Source organism: Mus pahari, chromosome 11, assembly GCF_900095145.1.
Source record: "Mus pahari chromosome 11, PAHARI_EIJ_v1.1, whole genome shotgun sequence".
NCBI classification, from domain to species: Eukaryota; Metazoa; Chordata; class Mammalia; order Rodentia; family Muridae; genus Mus; species Mus pahari.
In genome coordinates, this window is record NC_034600.1 from 71614936 (window position 1) to 71638666 (window position 23731).

Below are 23731 nucleotides of genomic sequence, written 5' to 3' on the forward strand. Positions count from 1 at the left end.
TTATGGGACAGCAATTAAAAATGGCACCAAGAGTTCCTAGCAGTAACAGTCTGGTATGATTACATCTTTGTTCTTATAGCATTAGCACAACCCTATCTTATCTTCATTGTTGAGTGAAGGGAAAACATTGTATCTGCTAAGGCCCAAGTTTCCTTGCCTCTAGACTAGAGATCACAATAGATGCAGTTCTTCTGATATAAAATGATATTAACCTCTAGAACCCTTTATTATTTACAAAGAAATTTCAAAGACATAATGATGAAGAAGCCACCCAGGGCTGGCAAAACAGAAGAGCAAGCTGTCAAATATATGTCAGGATAAATCCCCACATTAAATGCTGCCCAGGGTCTGTAGCTCTTAGGCCAGAGGGAACCATAAGATATGAGTTCCAAAGTATTTACAGAGGAAAGAAAATTAAGCACATTTTGCAGCCTTCTATTGGCTATTGTTTTATGAGCAGCTACAAAGGTCATCCCAAGTAAAAGACTATCTCAGGACAAAGATCAATTAAAATTAACCATGTTCTGGGGAAGCCAGGGGACAGCCTCTCTGCTTTACACTCTGCAGACTCCAAGGAACGTGCTAATTATTTTATATGCTAACATTATTAGATACTAGATAGCCTGCCAATTTGTCAGCAGATTGACTCCTAATGAGTAGTTAATCTGCCCTTTGCTGAGCCACACAACATTAAATAAATGCTTCCTTCAGAATAGGTCTTTATTTTTTTGATCAGCTACTCCACAACCACCACTCTTTCCCCCACTCAGCTACTTCTTCTTCACTGAGGTTCTTTGAAACAATAAGTAATACAAAGACCGAAAGGGTTTTGGCTGCCACCAAAGTATCATGACCATGAGCACAGTGACAGGAAGCAGGGGCTCCAGGACAGTCACGGGTTCCATGCATGGAGCCACCAGTCCCGCACCTGCTGTATGCCCAGGGACTAACAACTTCCAAACTTGTATGTTTATGAAATGGGAATACCAGTGTCTCCTTACTGGCTATCCTGAGAACTGTAGAATGGGTGTATAACATGACCAGAGAGGGTTACAGTGACTAGTAAGCACCCAGTACCTATTATTGGATTTATTTAATTGTCTCCTTACTTGCTTACTTATTTTTAAGACAGGATCATGCTCATTCCATAGTCATCGCTAGCCTGGAATTCACCATGCAGCCCAGGCTGGCCTTGAACTCGGGTCAATCCTTCCGCTTTAGTTTATGAGGCACTGGGATGACAAGTTGGTAACTTCATACCCTGTTTCTCTTTCACTACTTTTAATAGAATGAGTTAGCAATCCCCAAACTGGCCAAATATGTATTAATCATTTTGCTTTGCAAGCAAAGCTTTCCTAAGAAAGAAAAACTAAATAGGACAGAGATTCTGTTTTCAACATTATATTCTGTTTCCTATCAACCTCATTTTATTGACGTCCTCATTTACTTCTTAAATGGTTTTCCTTTTTCTCCATCACCTTCTTCTCTTCCCAGAACATCAGCTGTGAACACACCTGACAGTTGGAATGGGCAAGGCTTTCCCTTCATTATGGACTTGGCTAAGATGTTCCCCAGATATGACCCAAGAATCTGGCTGGCCCCAAAGGTTCAAGTACATAGTAAGCTACCTTCTCCTGACTTTACCACCTTGCCAAAAAGTGGCTCACATGCAGCAAAAAGGTCAATCCACGAGTCTAAGAGAAATGCCTGAATTTTTTTTTTCTAGAAATTCTGGTTGTCTTTCCACTATTACATGTGCTCGGAAAGTGCAGCACAGGAATTTACCACAGAAAGGGTAGCAAACAAACAACAACAAAAAATGTTTTAATAACATTTCTACACATTGCTCAAGGCTTCTAAAATTACAATTATGAGTTCATGCAGTGTGAGCAACTGTTTTTCATTTGTTACTGGCTGAAGAATTTAAATAGGAATTGATAGAATGAGCCCGTCAAATGCACAACCTAATAGAGATTTACGGTTCCAGAAACAGTCCGCGATACTTCAACCGTGGAACAGACAAAATGTCGACCATGTGTTTATATTTCATTACCGAGGAAAATTCAGAGGTGGTTAGTGATTATTCATGTCAAGAGTTTTAAAGCTATACCTCTTATAGCATGTTTTGAAAGTCTCCACTCGAAGGCTTTCCTTTACCCTTGTTGAAGCACATGGGCTAGAGAAGTTCCCAGCCTGTCCAGGCATCTCTGCCCCTTCGCTGAAGCATTTCAGGGTTCTCACTTATATGGAACCCACAGGAATCGGTGACTACGAACTAACCCATTTGAGAAATGGAACTAGAAGACTAGAGCAGTGGGGGGGGGGGGGATTGCACAGTGGGTAAGAATGCAAATTGCACTTTCAGAGAACTCAAGTTTAGTTCCAGACACCCATGTCAGGTGGCTCAAATTGCCAGCAACTCTGGCTCCAGGAGATCCAATGCCCTCTTTTGCCTCTAGGGGCACTGCACACATGGAGGGTGGGGGAGAGAAAGGGGGGAGGGAGGGAGGGAGGGAGGGAGGGAGAGAGAGAGAGAGAGAGAGAGAGAGAGAGAGAGAGAGAGAGAGAGAGAGATTTGTTAAAAACCTTTCTTTAGGGAATCTTAAGGTATCACTCCTACAAGCAAAAGCTTTGTTTTTAACCATTTACTTTTAGAAGACATAGATGTCTTGTAGGCATTTCAAGCATTGCCGAGACATAGGTAAAGGTTGTCATCATTTAGAGTGTACCCAGACTCACATCTAGTATATTTGAAAGATAAGATCCTTCGGTGAATCTACACTTGCTGTCCTGTTTGGCTACTAGTTTAGAGACAGTTTAAATGTATTGTGTCCCCTGAAGATTCCAGGTATTAAAATTTGATCCACATTACCAGATATCAAGAAGAGAAAAGCTTAAATGTGAAGGCTTTGGGAAGCAACTAGGAACAGATTGGCTCAGACAGTCCTCTGCCCCCCAGTCCTGGAGCCTTTATGAGAGAGGCCTGAACATGTTCTCAGACCACACCGCGTTGCTCTTGGTACGGGGCACTTTGCAGCATCATCAGTAGATCCTAGTCTTTAGACCACCACTGTGAGCTCCAGTACACTCCATCTCCTCATAAACACCGAGCCACGTGTATTTCATTTAATAACAAAATATAAACCAAAAATTAAAATAAAATAAAAATGAGCCTTGTATATATCTCGTAGAATACAAACTTCCTTGGGCCAAGTCTCATCGCACTGAGAGAACAGTACGATCAGGGAGAAGTCTGAATTTCTAAACTAAACTAAGAGAACGAGCTGCACTTCAGAACAAGTTCAACCAAGGCTGATTTTACTACCACACAAAAGAAAGAAAGGCTGCCCTGGTGACTCCCAGAAGCCACAGGGATGTCCAAGTTTCTCACAGATTTCTGACAAACATGCCTTCTGTGTATTTCTAATTAGCCAGTAACTTTTGATTAAATATTAGCAATTGATAATACCAACTTTAAAGTCTCATATACTAAGGTCAAATGCTGACTTGAGATGTCAAAAGACTTGTCTCATGTTTAGGAAACCCTTGTGTCCTGTAGTAATAAAAAAGTAACGGTAACAACATAAGGACAAGATCCATGACTGCACTTAGAACAAGAATTTGTTTACCAGCTGGGCGTGGTGGCACGCACCTTTAATCCCAGCACTCAGGAGGCAGAGGCAGGTGGATTTTTGAGTTCGAGGTCAGCCTGGTCTACAAACTGAATTCCAGGACAGCCAGGGCGATACAGAGCAACCAAAAAAAAAAAAAAAAATTGTTTACTAAACCCAACTTTCATACACAATGTTAGACTCCGGGTAAGCTGGGGAGCAAAAACAACCAGTGAATAACTAAAGAAAAGTGTGTATATATTTTGATAGATATACTTATTGCATTACATACAAACATTATATATATATATATATATATATATATGTGTGTGTGTGTGTGTGTGTATACATATATACATATATATTTTTATATACATATATATACCTAAATATACATATATATATATATATATATATATATATATATATATTTAAAGTTTGGTATTGTCAGCAGCAGAGCACAGCCGCTTCCACTTTAACCAAACCCTGCAATACTACCCTTTCTTTTCTGATTTGCATCACGATGGAATTCTTTAAAGTTGGTCTTATCAATTGCTAATATTTACTCAGAAGTTACCAACTAACCAGAACTACACAGAAGGCATGTTTTTCAAGAAACTGTGAGATGTTATATAATGGGGGTGACACCTCAGGGGATAAAAATTAACCCAGAAGAGGTGAAAGGAGTGCCTTTTAAAAATACATTCTTAATTGAAATAGAACTATATCACTTTCCACTTATTTTCTCTCCCAGCTAGCTCTCTCATGCCTCCTCCTGTTCATAGTCTTTTCCTTTTGTTATTATTGTTGCATACATAATCACACACACACACACACACACACACACACACACACGGTGGTGAGTCCATCTGTGTTGTTCGTGTGAATATGGCTTCAGGGCTGACTGCTCTGCATCAGACAACCCATGAGGGGCTCTGCATCAGACAGTCAACCCATGAGGGGCTCTGCATCAGACAGACAACCCATGAGGGGCTCAAGCTCGCCCTGCTCCCAGCTCCGTCAGACATGAAAGCATGTGGCAGAATGCTTGCTAGGGAATTGACTCAAAACTCTCCATGCCACACCCCTCACTGTGGTCACCTGGCAAGGAGTGGATCCTCTGGCTTCCCAGGCAGGCCAACTTCAACTATGACACAGGACTTCTTCCATAAACCAAGCCAAACCTAACTTCCTATAGCTTCCATATATTGTGAGTATGCCGAAACTTGAATTTCATCATGGCACCTCTTTGGGTATGACATTTAATGTGTGAGGATTCTAAACTCCATTAAGGAAGCTCTCATCTTTCACTGGGAGAATGCATTGACCAGAGACTTTACTCTAGCACTCTAACCTATATACCACCTTGAGAAGTGTCTACTACTCCAACAGCTAACCAAAACCCAGAGATAACAGCAGATATGGGGTAAAGGCAGGGCAATTCTTAAGAACTCAAATCTATTGTCTATATGTTCTGGTCAGTGGTACGAGGAGTTAAAACAGAGCCGCGAGAGTTGATTCTCAACATGGAAAGAAAGCCACCTCCCTTTTTACATCTTTATTTTAAATGTGAAAAAAAAAAAAAAAAAAAAAAAAAAAAAACTCCAATTCTCTCCAACTACTGCTCACTGTAGACCAAACATGGTATTGTCAGCAGCTCAGCACAGACGCTTCCACTTTAACCAAACCTTGCAATGCTATCCTTTCTCTTCTGATTTGCATCACGATGGAATTTTTTGCTGCAGGCAAAAGATGAAAACCGGGCTTCTATCTCAGAGTTATAGTGACATTTAGAGTATGCCTAAGCCAACATTTACCATTCTGATACACAAGCAAAGAAATATAAGACAGAACTTTTGAGGAATTCACAAGTAGGTAAAACCTATTAAGCAGAGAATCTGGGTAAATTCTATATCCAATAGTCTATCTGAAGCAGCAGACTAAAAGACTCTGATACCATAGACCCCCAAAATACACATGTTGAAATTTAATTACAATGTGTTAGTATTAGGAAATGAAGCTAATATGTATCTATGTAGGAAAAACCCTGCAGATAGATTTGTGTACTTTTAAGAGAAGAGATAGCCAGAAAGACCTCTTTCCTCAATGACCTCACTAGGGTACAAGGAGAAGCTGGGATGTGTAGCCTGGATAGGTGGTTCTCAACTGAAACTGGGCATGCAGACATACTGGTTGCTGTCTTACTTTCAGACCCTAAAACTGGGAGAAATAACTTTCTACAGTTTAGAGTCCACACATGCATGACACTTGGTGCTTGGGATGCTGGAGACAGGGCAGCAATTTTAAAGAGCAGTAGCCTACATGGATCCTCAAATCTTGGTGCCCAACTTCCTGCAAGTCTTGATATCAAGTCCAACTTTTCAATGAGGTCACATGACAGTTCACTAAAGCTATACCTTGTCTTAGCCTGCCAAATTTCTCATGCATAAACTTTAGTCCCATAGAGCATACCACACGGCTTCTCTGCTACCTGTCCCTCTTTGCACCCTTTTGCATCCTTTGCACCTTACGAAGTCATAAGAGTTCCTAGTACATGGCAACAAGGAAAATGTCAACATTAGCTGACAAAAATCAATTACTCTGGGATTGGTCAGTATTACTGTAAGATAGATACTATCTTTCTTGGCCTTGATTTTTTAAAAAACATTTTATTTATTTATTTATTTATTTATTTATTATTTTATGCATATGAGTACACCACCATTGCTCTCTTCAGACACACCAGAAGAGATCATCAGATCCCCTTCCCGATGGTTGTGAGCCAAAATGTTCTTGCTGGGAATTGAACTCAGGACATCTGGAAGAGCAGTCAGTGCTCCTAACTGCTGAGCCATCTCTCCAGCCCTCTTGGTCCTGATTTTGTTGGCTGGTAAAGTGGGGCACATAGGCGACTGTTCCCCTTAGGATTATCTCATGGATAAAGTGAGACAATGCATGCCAAGTGCTTAAAATCATGAACAGATACAGCAGACTTTTGGTAAGTGTTAATTGCCTTTATTGTTATTTCAAGATTTGTTTCCCAGTTGGTGATGGATTTGTGAGAATTTACACCCTCAAGCAACCAGCTTTCCTCTTCTGAAAATACAGCTCTGAGATGGTAAAAAGGCCCCACTAGAACCAAAAGCTACCAAGGGTCAATCCCCATGGCTGTGGCCTCTCTACCTCCAGTTCAACAAAACCTAGGGCTTTGCAAAGGAGCTGTTAATAGCTGTTAATAGCGTGAGTGCTACTGTCTCTGGCCTGTACAAGTAGAATAGACATAATACTGAATCCTTAAAAGGCAGAGGAAGCAGCTCCCCTCTTCTTACTTGAACTGAGATTTGTTTCTTTGGCTTAACTGAAGTCAAAGCTAATAGTTCTAACGTCTTTTAATCTCCCAACTCATTCTTCATATTTCTCTACATACGCTGTAACTTACACTTTCTGAAACCAGATAAAGAGGGAAAAAATGGTCTGTCATGAAAGAATTTACCAGAACATACTAATCATTTCGACATTGGCTTATGTTTCCAGAAAGCTAAAGATTAAGAATGGAAGTCCCCATAACCCCCACCCCACCCCCGGAGCAAAATCCAAGGCCAGCCTAAAGGCAGAGTATTAATCTAAATATTCACCAAGAACTTAGGGAAAGAAAACACTTTAAAATCACTCATTATGGATACACAGCTATCTTTGATCTAAAAAGGATGGCTTCTCGGCCCTTTGGCTAAGATCAAGTGTGATCTAAAAAGGAGCAAAGATTTAGGGACCAGAATTGCCAGGAGAAATGGGAATGACATTGAACAAGATAGAGGAAGGGGTATTTATTGGTTTCCTAGCGGTTAAGTCTTCACTTGCCTATTAATTATAACAAGGCTCCACGAGGCTAATCTTCTCTAAGTGGTCCATGAAAAGACATCTAGAAAGCAAAATGAATGACTACACAGTTAGGGAAGAGATAAGGGCAAATCCTGTTAGTGACAATGTTTCTCTTTACTTTGGAAAAGAAATACCCCAGGAGGTAAAGTTTGAATTAAGTAGCAAATTCCCAAGTGCATGCTCTATTTTATCACATGAACATCTAAAGACTGTAATGCACACAATGTATGATGAGTATGTAGTCCCAGGAGGAATCTAAAACCTCCATTCTGACAGTCTTCCAGGCAATGTTAACCCCACACACCCCCTCCTGGGGTCACAGAAAGGTATAAGGTGTTGTCCCACTGCATATCCTAAGGTAGTCTTACAATGACATTTTGAAGACGTATAATTCTCCCCCCCCCACCCGGGGAAAGTAATATCATCCACAAAATAATGAAAGTTAAACTTTCCAATAATTCAACAATATTTGCAATATACAAAGCTTGCTCATACACTGTCAACTGCCAGGAACTATAGAAATATATACTTGTAGTTTTGAAGCCTACACAAACACCACTGATATATAATTGAACACGTTCAACACAGTCTATGTATAAACACTCATTAACAAGGCCCCCTTTATGCTTGAAATCTACTATACCTAAATTGCACTGAATTTAAAAAATTATCTTGATTCTCAGTCTCCTTTGATAATAGATAAAATTGGTCGAAAGATGGCACATCGTATTCTAACAGGCATCTGTGTGGATTTTTATCATGCCATAATACAGCTTTATTTACTACGCCCAATTATATATAAAAGCCTATTTAAAGGGACCACAGTATAACAGAGGAAGGAAAAGGAGAAAGGAGACCTGAGATCATGCTACTTGGGTTTCTCTATTTTCTTTTTCGTGGATCACAGAGGAATCTTGACTCATCTGAAAGGACTTGATGAAAACTAAACACAGTGTGGCTCTCCAGCCAAAACTCACAAACGTTCCCATTGGCTTCCTCAGATCAGCTGAGCACAAGGGTTTTTTTTTTTTTTTTTTCACCCCTTTCTTCCCTCCCCTCAATAAAAAGTCCACAGTGTATCTAAATCTGATCCCAGTAAGATCTGACTTGAGCTGAAGTGAAAATGCAAAGGTAGCAGTTATGGGTAACAGCTGGAGAGTATTAAGTTCTCTGTCTATCCCTTTCTCTCCCAAGGGTTGAAAATTCTGCTGTTCAGACAGGAAGTTGTCATATACCACACACTGTATGATACGGAATGCTGGGGTGTAAGCGCGCATTACAGAGGACTGGGAGATCCCTGAGATACTTTAGTTGGCGAGTCAGAGTGACGATCTTGTACCTCTCAGGCCCTCCTCCCTCCTCCAGCATCATCAAACCCAGGATTGAAAGATACGCTGAAAGTTATCGAACAGCCTTTGAATAACTCCAAGTTAGAACATTTCATTGTTTGACTCCCCACACATTTTAAAAACATTAACTTCAATACCTTCGGAGAGTGAGTGGCCAAGACTCTCCAATAATCTTTTTTTGGCCCACTTTCACATGTGTCTAAAAAGATTAACATTTCTTTCAAATATTTCTCTCATGTATTTGCCCAGGACAAAACTATTATATATGCATGTGTATGTCTGTATATGTACAAAAAAATATATGGATGGAATTCAAAGCATGATGGTCTGGAAATGCATGATTTTTTTTTTAATTGAACGGATTTTTTTTTCTAGGGTTTGCTTTTAGTATAAGTTTTACAAAGTAGCTCAGAAGTAAACACAGATACAAACAGGGAGAGACCCCCTACATTCTGTAACTATGGCTCCAAGTTTTGGACAGGCTGATAAGCGGTTCCTTAACACCAGATGCTGAATAGCTATTCTGCATTCCTCCCAGTCTGAAAGGGCTCTTCCCTCCTTGGTAACAGCCTGTGCTCTGGGGAAAGGCTGGAGAGCCAGTGCAGTCTCCTCAGTGCTTTCAACCAGGTTCACTAGATACAGACCTCAACTCTTGAACTGTAGACAATGTCTTTGCTTTGTGCATATCAGGGACATGTTGTTAATCACAGGGGTTAAAACACTACTGGTATTATGCAAAGCGGGGGAGGCGGGACTGCGGAGGCAACCCACCCATCCATCATCCCTTTAGGAGTAGGCGGAGTTTAAAGTTTCCCCAACTTCCAAGTGCTCACTTGACAGGCAATATTTCTGTGCAATTTCCAGCCCCGAGTAACAGATGGTGCTCTGCCTGTCTTGAGCCTCGAGAGAGCCCAGACAAAGCTCCCAGCCACTCCACGCCTCGCGGGACCCATAGGTGGTTAGTTTCACAGACCTGTCAGACCCGGGCGGTTAGCAAAGAATGGAAGCTTAACTTCTTCCAGAAGTTTTTTTTTTTTTTTTTCCTGATAGGAGGAAGTCCAGAGGAAGAAAGCACAAAAAGGCCTGGGAAAGTTTGTGGCTGCTTCAATTCTCTGCCAAACCGTCACCTAAACCAAGGTGCGCAGAGAAGGAAAGCTCGGGCACATGTGTTCAGAAACGCAGCAGAAATGCAACTTGAGCAGACCTAGACAACCTGGAAAATTGCTTAAGAGACCCCAGTGGTGGAAAGGCACGTCCAGGTACCACAGACTGGTTCACGCAGAGCCAAAAGGAAAGACGGCTACCCCAAAGGCACCAAAGTAGGGTGAGCCTGAGCTGTGTGCAAGAGGAAAGGGAGGGGGCGCGATCCGGGAGTCGGGGGAGGGGGTACGTTCGGCCCACTCACCCTCACTGCCGTACTGTTTGCCATTGTTCGCGCCCATCCTGTCGCCGTCATGCCCGCCTCCTCCCTGGACACTGCATAGCTGGGGCGCACCTCCCAGGCGGCGGGGCAGAGGAAAGCGGGCAGGACCGGACCGTTAGCTGTACATGCCCCTTCCGAGGGCCGATCTGGGCTTGGGGGTCCGCAGTTGCTCTGCGACCGGAGGGGTGGTGCTAGGTCCGCTCCTGGCACCCCCGAGGGTGGCGGGCCGGCTCCAGGTCAACCGCCGGGGCTCTCAGATTCCGCGCTCCGGGCGAGTGGGAGCAGCGCGACGCCCAGCCCGCGCCCGGGTGCCGCCCCAAGGCTCGCCGCTCCTCCGCCGCGGGGTCCCCATGCGCCTCCGCGGTCCCCAGCCGTGCGAGCCGAGCTGCGCCTGCCCCGGGCTGTCCGGCTCCTCCGCCTCCGCCCTGCGCCCCCGTGCGTCCGCGGCTTCCCCGGGGAGGGCGCGGCGGCCACTTGTTGCGATGCCCCGAGTGAGCAGAGACTTATGGCCCAGCGCTGCTCGCCTGCGGGCCGGACTTTTGTTAGCGCCAGGCGCCTCCTCTCGCCGCCCAGCGTCAATCACAGCTGGAGCCCCCGGGAGGAAGGCCGGCCCGGAGATGCGCGGCCTTTTAAAGGGGCAGCACGCCTTTTCCGGGCTCTGGCTCCCGGTCCCCGCAAGGGCTCCGGCTCTCCTTGCCACTCGCGAACCCTCGGGCGCAAAGGACAGTGCTGCGCTCTGCGTTTTACTATTGTTCTTCTGTGGACTGTGGGCTTCAAGTCGTCCTTCGAATTCCCGTGGAGTTGTCTACAAAAATGGCCCATTTGGGGTGTATGATGTTTACTAGACACATGCAGTCAGTGTCCGGTTCTGACACATTTCTGGTACCTGCGCTGGCAATCTCCAGCTGCTCCTTGGGTTTGGGGGCTAACGCGAGGAATGGAGGAGGGATAGGGAAAACTTGAGAGGAACTTAGCAGGGAGTGGTCTCTGGAGAGCAAAGACATTCCCCGCCCTGAGAAGGCGGTTTCCTGGCTCTGAAGTTTTGAAAGCTTCTGAGACACGACTTTTCTTTCCCCTCCTCACTTATTTATTTATTTATTTATTTATTTATTTATTTATTTATCTTCTTGTAGTTGATGCCATCTTTTATTTAGTAACTTACTACTTCGTTTGGAGATTTACATGGCGTTTGCGAAGCCCCCTCCCCCCCCCTTTAAATCGCCCTTTGGTGTTCCTTCCATTAAATAGAAAAAAGAAAAGAAAAGAAAAGAAAAGAAAAGAAAAGAAAAGAAAAGAAAAGAAAAGAAAAGAAAAGAAAATCTTAATGTTCTACTCCATTTCTATGTAAGTGCCTAGAAAGTCTCACTGAAGAACAGAACGTTGTTCATGCAGATTTTTTTTGGTGGTGAAACGAACATGCAGCAGTTTCTCCTTACAGATGTTGTAAATTAAATTAAAGCTTAGTGATATGTTTATCTTTATATACACATAATTCTTGAATAGAAACCCAGGGGTTAGTAAACAAAGGCTTCTTATGAGATGATTTGACTTCTTGTAAATTCTCCTTAGATGAGTTCCTACAATGCTCTTCATTAAAGATAAAACATTATGTTTCAAAGTTTAAAATCTATACTTAACTATGCAAATTCCATATTCTTTAGTAAACGTGCAAATGTTGAACATCTGATCAATTTGCCTCTACTCCCCCTCCAAATTGCTAGGGTTACAGGCATCTGTCATCATACCTGGGTTTATATGGTGCCAAAGAACAAACCCAGGACTTCATTCACGGAGGGCAAAAGCTCTCTACCCACTGAGATAATCTACAGCCCTTGGTCCAGGAGATTTCATGTCTCCATTTAAGAAACTGTCCGAACTTTACCATTTTGGCAGATTAGCTGAAGACAGACAACACTAATTCAGGATGGTATGATATTTTCAGTTTGTTATGCTTATGCTGTCTGTCCCTCTTTGTGGTACACAAAGTATGGAAATGATGAGAAACAAAACCAAGACTCAAAAAGTTCAGCTACCCTGGAGTTCACAGAGGAGAACACCAGAATAATCAGCTTCCAGCCTACCAGTCCACTGGGGCCCTTGACTCGGCCATTATTCAACTCAGAGTGAATGGCCTGGTCTTTTGATCTGGTCATCTACCAAAATCTTTACTATTCAAGTAAAGCTGCCTGGGACAAGTATGTTGTAAAACAAAATAGGAAAAAAATGTTTAACATCACTCAGGAAAATAGAAGTTGAGACAAATATCTGTTGGCCTACTCATTGTGAATGTTTGAAAACAGTAATCAAAAGAAAGAAAATTAGTATTCTTGTTAAACATCAAGGTGTATTCATATTTGAGTATACACACTACTTTTCAAAATTAAAACATTGCATGGATGTTTTTATGCAGACACAAAATTTCTTTTTTTGCATACTTACCAAACCCCAGATTTTCATCACCAATTTGCAAGCCTCTTGAGAATAAGTATAGTGTGTATCTCACCAACATACTTGACTTCCCAGCCTAGCTCCTAACACAAGGAATCACTCATCCATCCCTTGCAGAATGGATGAAAGCCAAGGGAAAAAGTAACAGTGGCCTATACAGTATTCCATCTTCTCTGTCTATTCCCCTTTAAGGTGCCAACCCACTGAAACTTGAGTTTAACATGAACAGTCTATGTCACCACGAAATGGAGTAAGAAAGCTCGCTCCACAGGATGGAATGAGTACCTCCTGCTGCCAATGGAACCAAAAACAGACTGGCTAGGTCATAGGTCATAGGCCCTAGAGGGGAACAGAATATTATTATTCTGCTAAATAGACCTAGTATTAAATCACCCCAAAGTTCTTAGCATCCACACCCGTAGTAGTGCATCTCTCAATTCTTGTCAGAGAAGGTTCTTTGTATACGAGATGGCAACTAGTACAGAGACCCACAAGTGGTCCCTATACAGAGAATAAGACATGGTGGAGGGCCCAGCTCTAAATGGGACATCTAAATCATACCTCCTTCCCACAGGGCTCAGGATAACCACAGGACAGACAGAAAGACGGAAAGAGCAAATGGTGGAAGATCTAAACATCATCAGCAAAAAAAAAAAAAAGTATTTGCCAGACATCATAGGGCCACTGTACACATGATCCCTGCTGCTGTGACTAGACCTAGATCTATTGCTGTGATGTTGTGGGACAGGTTGTCCCCTAACTCAAGTTGAGCCCTAACTGGGAGTTCCAGTTCTTATATGTATTACAGGTCTGTGGATCAACTGGAACTAACTGAATTCAGGCATATTGATGGAATGGTTTTGGTAGTAGAATTCAGCTTTGGTCTAGATTTCCCTTATAAGTCCTTCTACAGTCCAGGCTAAGAAGCCTGCCCTGGATCGTGTATTATTCATGATGCCTGGGTGACTGATAGAAACCACAGAAAACATTACAAGCACACCTGACACCTCTACAATCATCATGAACAAAGGTCTTTGGCCTTACATGGTGACATGACAAAAGGGGAGGGATAAATTAAGAAAAGTGAATTAATGTACCTGTCTTGTGAGTAGGTGTGTCATAGGTTAGTGCAAAGGGGTCAGAGGCCAGATTATATAAGGTGTCTGAGCATAACCACTCTGAATTATTTTTATAGTAAAATATAGGGGGATCTTTAAGTAAGGATACGATTAGACATTATTGGTTCTTAAACTGTTTTACACTATACCACTGCATCTAAAAACCAACAGACTCTTAGCAGAGCAAATACAGAGTCGTAGCTTTCTGCACTGAAATCGAGGAGTCAAAGTTGACTTCGGTCAGTACAACATGAGGAGTTAAAAGAATGAAAACACTCAGACTCAGAGTGTAGTTTGGGGAAAATAACCTGACTATGGCTTATGAGGGGCAGACGATGAGAAGTGGGTCTAGGATTTTGCCTGGTCAAGAATTGAGAGGGCGGGTAGGAGGATGAAGGAGAGACATTTGGAGAGAGCTATCTGGAAGGGGGTCCTCGCATGCAGAAATCTATATTATACACATTAAACTTGAGGCAGCAACTACACATGTGTCATCATTTGTGTTGATGACTCTGGTTTCAAGGAAAAAAAAATCACTGGACATATTGACTTGGAAGTTTTTAGTCTACAAGGTGTATTTCTGACATAGACCTAGATGGGGAATATATTAGGAAGCAAATATAAATATTGTAGAAATTTAAGGCTAGAACTTAACATATGTCCACATTTCATCCCACCCCTAGCTGGCAAAGAAGACAGAGAAATAAATAATGATGTAGACTGAAAATACAGGGGAGAAGGGCATGGAGAAAGCTAAAATAAGAATACTTCCAGAAGGAAGTGGCTCAGTGTGTCAAATGCTGGGTTTGGCAGGAGGCGGTGGTCACTGTCAGCTGTCTGGGAAACTATAATAAGTCACTTAGGCAGAGGAGCACGGAAGAGTCAAAAGGGGGAGGGGCAGTGATTCTTTGTTTTCACTCTACTAGGTGAAGATTATACGTTGATAGGGATTAAAAGAAGAAAAAAAACAGAAAGAATTGTGGTTAACAACAAAATCACTTAGTTGCCAAAAGAAAGAAGGAAACGGCTTGGATCAGAGATAGGAGGAGGCTCTCCACCCAGAGATGCAGATGTGGGCAGTTGACAGTACCAGGGAAGAGAAGACCCTTGGGACTTCCCGAATTACCTCCCCAAATGGGCAACAACCAGGATGCTCAAGCTCCAAAGGCTCAAGGATGGGAGGGAATACTGATCACCTCTGCCTGGCTCTGCCACTGTCCCACCCAACCAGAGTGGCTGCTGCTGCTGGCCCAGCAAAAAGGGTTGGTGAAAAGAATCCCAGCAGGGAGTTGTCTTCCATGGTGAGGCAGTTCCAGAGCAGCTCTGCAAACTCCCACTGAATCCCTGGCCAACTTCTCAGCCAGGGGGAGAGCAAATCATAGCAATGGCAGGATAGTGGGAACCTCCTTGGCTGCTTAGTAATCTTTCAGCTTCAGTGGTGCCCTACAACCCAGGTCTGAATTCATTTTCGTTCTGGCTTTCTCAGCAGCAGCCAATGGATGTAGATAAACAACTGCTTGCTGCCTTAGAATCATGGTTTGTCCCTTCAAAGCTGCCCCGCCCCCTCCCCCCATCTGCAAGAGACACGGGTTACTGGTGCATTCCCAAGCACCTTGCATGAGAATTTCAGTACAGGCAAACGGTTGTTCATTTTGTCTTTTTGCCACCTGGGGCAATCCAAATCTAAAAGTTTGCAGAGGCTCTGAACCTATGCTTTGATTAGAGACATCTATAAATTTAGAGTTACTCCACCTCAAAGCCACTGGCACTCACAGAATATTCTTTGTTGGGGGATGTTTTTTTAATACTCTGAGAATGTTCTAGAGCATTTCTGGCTTTCCCCACTAGCTACTAACTGCACCACTCTCCAGTTATGTCTCCAAACCTTTCAGAATGATTCCTATGGAATTATTACCTGCGCACCTGACAGGCACACTTGAGTTCCCCTGTTATACATCCTCTCTCATTTGTAGATGTCCACACAGGGTTAAGTCAAAGTGACCTAATTGACTCTACCCTCTTCCCTATCCTGCTTCTGTTCCCAATCCCTTGCAAGTGTTCCTGAGAGCATTCCCCCAAACTAGCTATAAAGAAATGTCCTTCTTGTTTCCCCGACTCAGAACTCAGCCCTGGAAGTGACCCTATAAAATTGACCAGGTTGGATTATCTATCCATTGGCAGGCTGAAGCCTGCCATTGGTTGATGGAGGCATATACTAACAGTGAAACAGACAAAATATTCATTTCAACCACATGGCTTGGGATACTGTTGAGGGAAATTGTCTGGTTTGGGCAAGACCTCAATTGTTTGATAGATTGGAAGAAGAGTGATTACAAGGTCTATGAAAACATTGGTAGTAGAGATATTTGATGAATGGAGAAGGACCATGGAAAGCTGAAAATGAGTAATCACTGGATATTGCCTTCTTGGGGTGGGATGGGAGGACAGAAAGAACAGTGGAGCAGCCTACATCCAGTTGTATATGAGAATGTCTGATCCTCTTGCCCTAGTATAGGAGATCTCCCTAGAGAACTAACTATTCCAGCCACACAGCTTAGGACTCTTATTTAGGGTCCTAGTAGAGATAAATCATGTTCAACTTGTCACCAATCCTGCTTCTCAGACTTCCATATAGCAAGTCTGCACACACTGTAGCTTGCTACAAATTTGTTACCAAGATAGTCTTCCCACAGCCATTGATGAACAAATGTCCAACTTTAATTTCAAAAGAAAAATGTATTCTGTGTCAATCCTCGCAAAAATACTTTGGCCAAATATTTTCTTCTATTTCTTGCTCTGGTGTTTTAGGTTTTTTGGTTTGTTTTTTTTTTTTTTTTTTCATTAAAAATTCCTTGAGAGTGTGTTTCTACTAATCATATATCTTTTCCTAAACCTCCTGATTCTTGTTTGGTTTTTTTTGTTTTGTTTTGTTTTGTTTTTTTGCTACTGTCATTGTTTAAGCCACTACACCGAAATAGATATCAAGATTATTAAAGTCTTTTAGAGAACCTCTTCTGTACTAGTGGGCCCCTGTACGTCAGATGAAAGTTCCCCTGCCCTTTCTGGAGGGTAGTCACTTGTGGACACTAGAGGTTACTCCTGCAAGTCTGTGGAAGGGTTTGAGGGCTTGGTTCATTCTGGGTATACTCTTTCCAACCTCATGACTGTACCTAACACCAGCGATTTCAACACATCTCAATAATGCTTTAAATTCCCTAGCCTCTCAATCTGTAGCCTTATTGATTTATCTTCCCCACTTCAGCTGTTTATACTCATCCACATCCCCCAGACACATCTCTTAAGACCACTATAAAAAAAAAAAAAAACCTGAAGATCACATTTGCAGGAACATCATCCTGCCTTTCTGGTTCACTTCTAGTATTATTCTATTAGATTCTCCCTGCTTCGTGAAATTGGGTCATCTTCATCAACTTCTCATTGTCCCAAACTAGACTCGTTTGCTTAGTTTCTTTCATCGAGGTTTTAGTTCCCACAGATGCAGCAACCCAAAGCCAAATATTGGGCAGAACTTGGAGAAGCCTGTGAAGAGGGGGAGGAAGGATTGAAGGGCCAGAAGGGTCAAGGACACCAAAAGACAACCCACGAAATCAACTAACCTAGGCCCCTCAGGACCCACAGAGTCTGAACCATCAACCAGAGAACATGCAAGGGAAGAACCTAGGCCCTCTGCACATATGCAACAGCTGTGTATGTGTGTCTTCATGTGGGACTCCTAACGGCAGGAGCAGGGACTGTCTCTGAGTCTGCTGCCTGTGTTCAGATTCCTTTCCCCTAACTGGGCTGCCTTGTCTAGCCTCAATAGGAGAAGATGCGCCTAGAATTACTGCAAGCCAGTAAAGAACATCCCTCCATGGCCTCTGCATCAGCTCCTGCTTTCTGGCCTGCTTGAGTTCCAGTCCTGCATCCTTTGGTGATCAACAGCAGTATGGAAATGTAAGCCGAATAAACCCTTTCCTCCCCAACTTGCTTCTTGGNCATGATGTTTGTGCAGGAATAGAAACCCCGACGAAGACACCAATGGAGGTTGATATCGATGGGAGGACTATCCTTTTCTGAGGAGACAGGGAGGAACAGGATTGGAAGGAGAGGAGAAAGGGGAAGCTGCAATTGGGATGTAAATTAATTAGCTAATAATGAAAAAGAAACCTTTAGTTCCCATCCATCACTGAAATTGTTTAAGTTTCTGTACTGAGTCAGTCAAACCAAAAATACTAGATCTATATGTACCTTAGATTTCAATGGCTTCAGGTGATGGGATAAGGGAAAGTGTGCCTACTGATCTAATATAGGCCATTAATGGCACCTGGTCGCTTGCTCCGTTTCTCCAGTCTGTTATTTCTCTTTGATCTCCTCTGTCTAGAAAAGCTCTATCCTCCAGCTCAGCTGACAACTTAACTTGTTTATTTTACTGAGACAATAGAAACACTAAAAGACCTTTCCAGGCTTGCACTGTCACTCTTCCATGTGTGTCTGGACCTCTTATTCTTCCTGTGCTATCTGAGGTTATCCCTTGCAATTATGCACAAGCTTAAAAGTTACCATCCTTTCTGATTGTGAGCCCCTACTTCTCCACTAGAAATATAGTCTATGCCATGAGTTCCTGTCTGTTTTCTGCCTGGTTACTGTCTTATTGTATTCTAGCTAATGCTCAACAGCTGGTATCTATGCCCAAGATTTTGTCCCTACAACAAGCCAGCCAGTCACTTTTCCCTCAGTTTCTCCAGGCTGGAAGAGGTGGATGTTGGCACTCTCCCACATCCAGCATCCCTCAAACAAAGGCCAATGGTGATTGTTGTCTCAATCCCCATCCCTATATTGGTGTGTGGGGTAATTGTAAGGTGTGCTTTCCAAAGTTGGCCATAGGCATCCAGAATAGTGTCTGTAGTGGCTATTCCTGGTTGTCAACTTGACTATATTTGGAATGAACTACAATCCAGAATTGGAAGGCTCACCAGTGACCCTAATCTGGAGGCTGGGAGGTAGAAGTTTCTGATCTGGATCTTGGTATGGAGATCTTGAGGCATGGTGGCTATGGATTCCAGATTAAGACAGGGAGATCTCCGAGCTCAAGGTCATCTGGGATTAAAGGTGTGGTGGCACACACCTTTAATCTAGGCTGCACCTTCTGCTGGGGACCATATAAGGACATTGGAAGAAGGGAGTCTGGCTCTTGCTCTTTCGCCTGCTTGCCATGTGGGACTAAGCAACTGCTAGATCCTTGGACTTCCATTCACAGCTACTACTGAACCATTGTTGGGAATTGGACTGCAGACTGCAAGTCATCAATAAATTCCTTTACTATATAGAGACTATCCGTGTAAGTTCTGTGACTCTAGAGAACCCTGACTAATACAGTGTCTGATGTCAAAAATACATTTACTTCCTCTTCAACTCCAACTGTCCTTGGTATTTCATACACTTACCCATGAAGTGCTTGGAACTCCAATCCTTGTTCTGAGGCCTTCTACAGAACCACACACGGACATTGATCTCCCTCCCTTACCTCCATACTGGGATGATTTTCTGAAATTTATTTTCTCTGCATATTTTTTTCTCTATGCTATGACTCCAGAGTTCTTTTGTTAAGTGGCAGGAATGACTACTTTCCACTTTTTCTCTTTGTACTTTCTCTGGACCTGTCTCGGGTGTTCTGTGCACTGTGCTACAAAGTAGCTCTCACCCTCCATCCCTGGGCTCGCTCAGTTCTCCACTCACCCACTGTGCTAGCGGCATCCAGCTCAGTGAATCTATTCTGTGGTGCTCTGAACAGGAATGGCCCCAGCACACTCATGAGTTTGAATGCTGAGCCTGTAGTGATTGGCGCTATGTTTCCCACCATGACAAAACCTCTAAAACTGTAAGTCGGTCCCAATTAAATGTTTTCCTTTATAGGTGTTGTTCTAGTCGTGGTGTCTCAGCAATGGAAACCCTAACTAAGATACACTCCTTCCTCCCGAGATTCCATTGTCCAGTTCAGAGCCCCACGTTTTCCTTTCTCACTGCCTCCATGAGCACATCCTGTCCCTTCTTTGGGTATTTCTCTTATCTCTCAGCTGCTTCTCAGCTCTGTAGTAATGAGTCCAAGAATCCAAGGCCTCTCAGCCACGGCTTTTCTTCTTCTCTGTCTACCATAAATTCTCGTAGTAACCTCATACAGAGGGTTGCAGCCTTAAATCACCTACCAAGTGGCCCCTGGTAAGTTTACATCTTCAGCTCAGCTCTCTCCCTTAAACTGTAGATCAATATCTCTTACTCTGCCCCTGGAATGTTTACTTGGATCATAAATATAAATATTGCAAGTTTAGCAAATCTTAAAATAAACTCATGTCATCCCCTTCTTGCCTTGATATACAGAAACTTCAACTTCATATTCACTCAGGCCAAAATTCTTGGTGTCATCTTCAACCTTCATATTCTCACTGTCTGTCAGAAAACTAGCTTCTCCTTCAAAGTACATTCAATCTATAATTTGTTCCATTCTTCCCAGTGTTTCTGACACCAGGATTTGTTTTTCAGCATATTGCAAGGCGGTTCTTTTTTAGGCAGTTGGGCTCTTTTCCTTCACTGTCTTCCAGCTACATTTAGAGTAACAACTAGAGTCCTCATGGTTGACAGGACATTGCTTTCCTGTTTTCTTCTGATACGTTTTCCTTGCCTCCCTGGATCCCAGGATCTCAGTTCGATTCCAGACTCTTATCAGGATGCCTGGGCTCTGCCTTGCCTGTTCCTCTTGCCCCCTGATACCTGCCTGATTGCAGCCAACTCTCCCTGAGCATTGGGCCCTTCCTAGTCTAGAGCCACCTCTTTCTTTGGGTCTTGATGACTTCCAGAGCTGTCACCAGGATTGTTCCAGTGCCTAGGGCTGCAGAAGGTGCCAGTGCCATTCTGTATGACTGTGCCTTGACATCATCCTGTCCTCCTGTTACTTGCCATGGGTTTCCTTCTTACTTTATCTCTAATTGACCATCTCTGATTGTCTGAAGATCTGAACCTCGCATTTTAAGGTGGTTTTATTTAGTCATTTCATGGTAAGTCTTCCTACTTACTACAGACCAGCAGACTCCAGGGTGGAACACTTCATGAATCCTCACCTCATCAACAAGTATGAAAGAGATGGCGTCTTTCCCAGGAAGCTCTTCTGAGTAATGAGTTTGGGGTTCCAAAGAATTAAAACTACTGTCTCAAAAATCAAGTTTCTTAAAAAATATATATATACCTAGGCACTTAGCTTAATTGTCCTTCCTAGTCATGAGTTTCTTTAGTCTTCTTTGGTCCATTGCTAAATCATTTACTTAGCAAATCAATGGTAATTTACAAAGCAAGATATTGAAGGTCACATTTCAACTGTGATTCTATTTGGCTCTTCTGTGGTAAGTTCATAAGCACTGGCAATTGGCCTATGGCAATTCTTTACTTGTTTCTGATAGCTTACACAAGGCAAGTTTGACTGACAAGCTCTTAATAGCTTCAAGGATTCACAGGACTCAAAAGTGAGTGCAGCCAGCTTTTAAACAGCAGAAACATTTTTATCTCCACATCAGTTTTGGTCCCACCCATCCCACCAACATTTGTTGCTTCTTTTTAATATAATATACACTAAATATTTGCTTTCCGTAAACAAAACAAATGCTCCAATAAACGTTCCAGTGCCATTTGGCTCCAGTACAGCTGTGAGCTTTCCAAACGAGCAAGACTGTACAATGACAGAGGAGCCACACTGATGACCTAACCAGTTGTCACACAGAGTTAATGCTGGCATGCTCTTTGGGAAATGGCTGCTCCCACTCTTTAGTGAAATGCTTTTTCTAAGTCATAAAAGGATTTTATTATAAGTTCTTGTGTTTTCTCTTTCATGAGTTTATAATATGCAGAATAAAGACAAATAACTACAGAGAAATCTTAGGGCAGATTTGTCCTGTTAGGAAAGGCTTTGCATTGGTTTTCTTCTATTAATATGATTTAGTGGGCCAGTGAGATGGTACCGTGGGTAGAGGCGCTTGCTGCCAAGGCTGAGTACCTGAGTGCAATCCCAAGGAACAACATAAACTTGTAGAAGGAGAGTAATGACTGTCCCAAGTTGTTCTCTGAGTTCCACGTGCCACTATTGGGCCCACTGCTGCATCGTGCATTACTTGTCATTATTGTTGTTCACAGGATTCAGAGAGGGAGATGACTATTGATGTCGTTTTCCCATCAGCAGCCTAGACAGCACCTTGTGGGACTATGAAAATTAGCCATCAGGGGACAGGCTTCCCAAGTACTACTAACTTGATTTCTTTCATCATGTGACCAACACATGTGGCATCTTCAGCAATGAGTACTTACTCCAAATTCTGGTAGGAAGTTAAGCTCAATGACAATAGCCTTTATTAGTCTGGGGACACCACTGACCAACACCAAGTGCTGGGCTTCTAGGAGTAGATTATCCTCGTGTAGGGTAATGAATTCAACTCTTTTATAAGTTTAGAAGATGGTAGATTTCCTTTCAGATTTTGACATTTCCTTAATATTGTTTCGCCTGTCCCCTTCCTCCCTCCCATCCTCTGTACTCCTGCCTCCCTCTCCCCACCTCACCCTCCCTCATTATTCTTCATCTCTCTTCTTCTCACTTGTGCTCTCATACACTCCCTCTCTTAGGACCACATAGCCCCTCCCAGCCAGTGAGCCCTTTCTAGTTGGCTGACTTCTACAAGTACTCCAAGCTAAACGGGAAAACCTAAAGACCCAAGGCTAAGATCCACCCATGAATACAATGTTTGTCTTTCTGATTCTGGGTTACCTCAGTCAGTCTAATTTTTTTCAATTCCACCAGTTTACCTGAAAACTTCATAATTTCATTTTTTTCCTAACAGCTGATAAAATTACATCCAGTGTAGGTATTACATTTCCATTATCCATTCATTGGCTGATATATATGCACTAGATAATGTGAATACTGTAACTATGAACATATATGAGAGTATATCTCTGCACTAAGAAATAGAGAGTTTCCTATAGTTGCTCAGGGTGGTAGAGCTGAGACAAATGCTGAGTCTTTTCCTAGTTTATTGAGCAACCACTAAGCTAATTTCCATGGTGATTGCTCTAACCAAAGGTGTGTGGACAAGGTGTAAAATGAAATCTCAACATATATTTAATTTGCATTTTCCTGGTGTCTAAGGATGAGTGGGACTTCATGAAATTAAAAGCTTCTTTATTTCTATAAAGTTAAAAGCTTCCATATTTTCTGCAAAACTCATATTCTATATGAGGTTGTGAGTTGTGGACCCTGTTATTGAACTTGGGTCATCAGGCTTGGCAGCATATGCCATTAATGACCGAGCCCTGAAAATGAGTTTAATGTAGCTAATCTACTAGAAAACCTGTCAGGCTACCTCCCATCCCTGTGATTCCATGGGTGGGCTAGCAGCAACAGGACTTTGTAACTTCCTCCAAGAAGCACGGCCATTTTCTCTACAAACCACTTAAAGGACTGCCAACTCTTATCATCTTTTAAAACTGACCCCTTGTTTATGTCATCTCAGTCAGGCTATGCAGACAGACCATCTGGCTTTTGGGTCAGAAAAGATCTACAGTAGTTTTCTCCCACCACCTCCGTGTCTTCACTTGCCATGCCTCATAAATCATTTCAAGAACTTGGACCAGTTCGTAAATCCTTTATTAACAACTCATTCTTAGGACTCCACTCTCAGGATAAACTTAGAAACGTAAACTTTTCAGATTTCTAAGTCATTTGATAGTTTATCTTTGCAATCATTTTCTTCCCCCAAAATCGGATGCCCACAGAAGTAAGGAACAGTTCCAAGGATACTTAGGTATAAACAGTGTTGAAAATCCCTATTCTAGATAATGTATTTTGAAGTGGAACAATTTTAGTACCTA

At 42.7% G+C, this 23731-nt stretch overlaps 1 protein-coding gene across 1 annotated transcript in view; it reads right to left on the reverse strand.

Annotated features, from left to right (window-relative positions):
* Positions 1 to 10863, reverse strand: part of Fbxl7 (F-box and leucine rich repeat protein 7) — a 350419-nt gene extending 339556 nt beyond the window's left edge. The window contains exon 1 of the mRNA XM_021208321.1: positions 10245 to 10863. Coding sequence (XP_021063980.1) covers positions 10245 to 10281 — 37 coding nt within the window. The 5' untranslated portion in view covers positions 10282 to 10863. The remainder of the gene's footprint in view (positions 1 to 10244) is intronic.
* Between the last annotated feature and the right edge of the window lie 12868 nt (positions 10864 to 23731).